This window comes from Malania oleifera, chromosome 10, assembly GCF_029873635.1.
Source record: "Malania oleifera isolate guangnan ecotype guangnan chromosome 10, ASM2987363v1, whole genome shotgun sequence".
Taxonomy (NCBI): Eukaryota; Viridiplantae; Streptophyta; class Magnoliopsida; order Santalales; family Ximeniaceae; genus Malania; species Malania oleifera.
Genome location: NC_080426.1, coordinates 74,279,798 through 74,284,063, shown reverse-complemented (window position 1 = coordinate 74,284,063; position 4,266 = coordinate 74,279,798). Strand labels below are relative to the sequence as shown.

The following is a 4,266-nucleotide window of genomic DNA, read 5'->3' as shown; positions in this document are numbered from 1 at the left end:
TAATAAAAAGGGGGGGGGGGGGGGCGAGGAAGAGGCTAAGGTAAGTCATTCAACTCATTCCACTGTTGCATTCAGCATCTCTAAAAGCATTTCTTTTACTTAGGCATCAGAGTGATCCCCCGAAGTTCACCCCGGGTCCTCAAAGCCTTTCTTCTCTTCCCCTTTCAGGTCAGCGGAAGTCGAAGGAGCAACCTTGCTAATTTTATCTTGTAACAATATATATATAAAATAACTAAATCTTTTTACTTAGGTTTTGATTTAGTGTCCAATCACACTTTACTTGTCTATACTGACAACTCAAAAATATTTATGTATAGTATGTTATAACTTTTAATGTATATATATATATATAACCATAAGTTCATGAACATTAGAAATTGAAATTGAACTAATAAATAAAAATTTTCAAAAAGATGATTCAAAACTAAACTGAATAATTTGATTAACTAAATTTTTTATTCAATTTAAATCTGATTTTCAAATTAGTTCAATTTTTTAATATTTTCGATCAACAGGGTTATACTTTGGTTAATTAATAATTAGAACTTTTTTTTAAATGCATGAAACTGGGCACGTGCACGTCACGTGCCTTCATACTAGTAATAAATATAAACCCTAGTCTCAGGCCCTCGGCGTTCACTCCCTGTGGGATTCTAGGGTTTCTGTTCCTCGGATAGCTTGGGCAAGCAGGGTCAGAGATCACCGGGGCGAGCCAAGCACCTTAACGCTCCTTCAGCCATGGGTCGCATGCACAGCCGAGGGTTCTTTCTCTCTAAACACACACACGATTTATATTGTCTTCTCCAAGTTCTAAATGTCTGATCTTGTTTGGTTTTGTTGTTTGAATGTGTACCAGCAAGGGCATATCAGCATCAGCTCTGCCATACAAGAGGACTCCACCTACATGGCTGAAGATCTCGGCCCAGGATGTAAAAATCTTAAGCTGTTCTTTTGTATTTCATTTCCGTTTTCAATGAATATGTCGAAAATTTATGGTTTCTTGTTTGTTTTGGTTTAAGTGCGTAATTTTTCTTATGCTGATATCTTCAGCAAAGGCTTAAAAGTTTATGAATGTAGCGAATTGTTTGGATTTCTGAGCATAATGTGCTCTGTTTGGCTGCTTTGGAGAAAATTCTAGTTCCCTACTTGTGGTGCGGTCTGTTGTGGCGTGGGGGGTCATCTAAGAAAATAGAAGTAGCTGAATTTGTATTTTTATTTTTTATTTTTGTGTTTTATTTTCCCATGAGGCACAGGGAAAGAGAAGAAAAATGTATTAAGACGTCTACATCTAATGTTACTTTGTTTATCTAGTTAATTCCAATCAAAGTTACTAGGAAACACTTAACACCTCAATGAACCACAAATTTGTATAAACAATAAGGAAAGGTGTACATTTTTGGTCTGGAACACTAAACCTAACAATCCAAAGTTTAATTCAATAGTTTTTACTAAACATAATTTTTATTATTAACGTGGAGAATTATTATTACAGCATAAGTATATTTTCTTGATTTAGAAAATAATCAAGAAAATAATAATCTGATATAATATCTTCTAGCTTTAGAAACACCTCAGCATACTCTCCAAAGTATGTGCGTGTCATTACATGCTTTTTCACCAATATATCAATATAAGTACACCACAAGTGTTCTACATTTAAGAGCATGTGCTGTACCATGATCCTGTTCCTGTCCCACAAATGAGATTATTCAGTGTCCTAGGTAATTTTATTTGATTTTTCTTTAGCTCAAAAATTACAGCAATGATTTCATTGTGTTTTATTACTGTCGTTTGTTTTATTCTCATGAATCTCACCATTTATGGATGAAATCCCTAGTTTCTTTACCATGTTTTATCAAATTTAATGACTTTATTCTCATCTATGATCCAATTGTAAGACTTTCAAATGATTCTGATGGAGCCAAAATGATACTGTGATCATAAAGTAACTTTTGGGGAACTATTTATTTATTTTTTCCTAAGAAAAATTCAGCATTTTATTCCCTTTTTGTTTTTGGGTCGACTGCTTGAAGGGCCTCGGTTGGATCCTATAGAGAAAAGGGAAGTGATTTTCGAATAATTGCTTCAAGAATAGACTTCTTAAGCGTTATTTCTTATGGTGTGTTTGGCAAGAGAGGATTTGAGGGGAGGTGAATGGTACTGGATAAACCTGTTTTGAATTTTTTTTCCCTTTAATTAGGCAAAGAAGGTGTGGGAAGACTCCAATCGTCTCTTCCTTTCCTTCCTTACAAAACCCAAGAATTGGAGTGACTAACACCCTTCTTTTCCTTTACTTTTGGAGGTACAGATTATGACTCTTTAACTATCTGGATTGTGTTTGATTTTAGATATTGATTTTCTTATTCTCTTCATTGAATGCTACTGTTAGTTTCTTTTGTTTTAATATGGTAACTATATTTTCTTTATGTTTTAGGTTGAGGACAATATTTGCAAGTTTGCAAAGAAGGGTTTGGCTCCATCTCAAATTGGTGTTATTCTTCGGGACTCTCATGGGATTGCTCAAGTCAAGAGCGTTACTGGGAGCAAGATTTTGCGTATTCTTAAGGCCCATGGTGCATCTTCCTTCTTTCATTCTGTTGCTGACCGTGTTAACTGTTCTTGTTTGATGACAATTCTTGAAATAATTTTGGTTCTTGTAATTGGCTAGGACTTGCTCCTGAAATACCTGAGGATTTGTATCACCTCATTAAAAAGGCTGTTGCGATCAGGAAGCATCTTGAGAGGAACAGGAAAGATAAGGACTCCAAGTTCAGGTTGATCTTGGTTGAAAGTAGGATCCACCGTCTTGCTCGCTACTACAAGAGGACTAAGAAGCTTCCGGCTGTCTGGAAGTAGTAAGTTTCTGCATCTTCTCGTTTTAACTTTATTGAAATAGCTTATGGTCTTGTATTGTTGCTCATTACATGTACTTGATTGGGATATATGGATATCAAGTTTTTGTTATGCTGTTGCTCGCTAGAGTCGTTAGGTATATGGATATCAAGTGCCTTGTTGTGAGAGAAAACATGAGAGAGAGAAAATGTCCTAAACAAATTTGTAGGTGGAGTCTATCTTTGGTTTAGCGTCAAGGATGTCTGATGAGAGTGCATCGACACTTGCCTTGATGACCTTTTTTTTTTTAAATCTTATGTGATCCTTCACTAGCAAGTACATTGTAGGATATTTAATGTAGGGGATTTTTAATGTAGCACTGGCCCCATGCTTTCCTAAATCCTGTATCAATGCTTATTTAACAAGGCACAGTTATAAAGGATTAATTACATATTTTAGTTTATTTTGGCCCAGTATTCTTTTCTCAGCTTGTCTGCCATCTATTTTTTTACCATTGAGGATGTGAAGAGAAATATATTTGTCTTAACACTACATATGATTGATAACTTGATATGTCTCTGTTGGATACATGTGAAATTTCTGGTTATCATCTCTTCCAGGCAATTTTTCCCTCAAGAAGGGCGAACTGAACATATTGTTAAATTGCCCAAAATGGTGAAACATAAAATATCTTCATCTGGAGAAAACTTAAAGGTGCTGATCACTGAAACAAAATAAATTAGTATGAATGATGATTTGATAGAATCATCTTATTAGTAAATGAGATGGCCTGCATAAGCAATTGCAACCCAAAATCTCTTTCATCAGCAGCTTTTGATCCTTCTGTCATTATGTGAGTTTTGTGTGCGTGGTAACAACAATATGTCATTATGTGCTCCATATAAGCTGTGACTTACTCAGTCGTTTTGTTAATTGCAGCGAATCCACTACTGCCAGCACCCTCGTGGCTTAGGCAAATATACGTTGGATAACTACTTTGTTGTGTCATGGAAGTAACTTTTTGATAGTTCAGGTCGTAGAGAGTTTTCATTTCTGGTGTCTTATTCATGAATATTAAGCTGTGGGAGCTTGAGGTATTGACCTAATTTGTTTTCTGCATCGAGTGTCATGTTTAACCCTGCAGTAGAAATTTTATTTTGATTCAAGTGATCTGGTAAGACGTCTGGAAAATTGCAGACGAAGACAATTAAAACTTTCCTGCATTTTTTAGCATATGATTTGGCCATAGTGTTATATTTGCATTTAATATTCTTCTTACATTTAATTCAATTGTTTTTCTGTTATCAGCAAGAAATAAAGGGAATGAAATAGGATGTTTGGGTATGGAAATGGGAAGAGTAGTTTCTGGGGATGGATCTCTATTGGCAACGATAAATATCCTTGGGATTTCTATAGGAAACGTGGGGAATTGTT

General features: G+C 35.3%; 1 protein-coding gene across 1 annotated transcript; it reads left to right on the top strand.

Annotated features, from left to right (window-relative positions):
- Positions 1 to 585: 585 nt before the first annotated feature.
- Positions 586 to 4,065, top strand: LOC131165285 (small ribosomal subunit protein uS15). Its single transcript, XM_058122941.1, has 5 exons — positions 586 to 761; positions 857 to 929; positions 2,435 to 2,573; positions 2,669 to 2,855; positions 3,772 to 4,065. The coding sequence occupies exons 1-5, from the start codon at positions 739 to 741 to the stop codon at positions 3,803 to 3,805; spliced, it is 456 nt and encodes a 151-aa protein (XP_057978924.1). The 5' UTR covers positions 586 to 738; the 3' UTR covers positions 3,806 to 4,065.
- Positions 4,066 to 4,266: the final 201 nt, after the last annotated feature.

Excerpts from the sequence above, each read along its gene's own strand:
- LOC131165285 (XM_058122941.1), top strand. The coding sequence starts at position 739 with ATGGGTCGCATGCACAGCCGAGG. Across the intron at positions 762-856 it reads GGTCGCATGCACAGCCGAGG|CAAGGGCATATCAGCATCAG; the intron begins GTTCTTTCTCTC and ends AATGTGTACCAG. Across the intron at positions 930-2,434 it reads TGAAGATCTCGGCCCAGGAT|GTTGAGGACAATATTTGCAA; the intron begins GTAAAAATCTTA and ends TTTATGTTTTAG.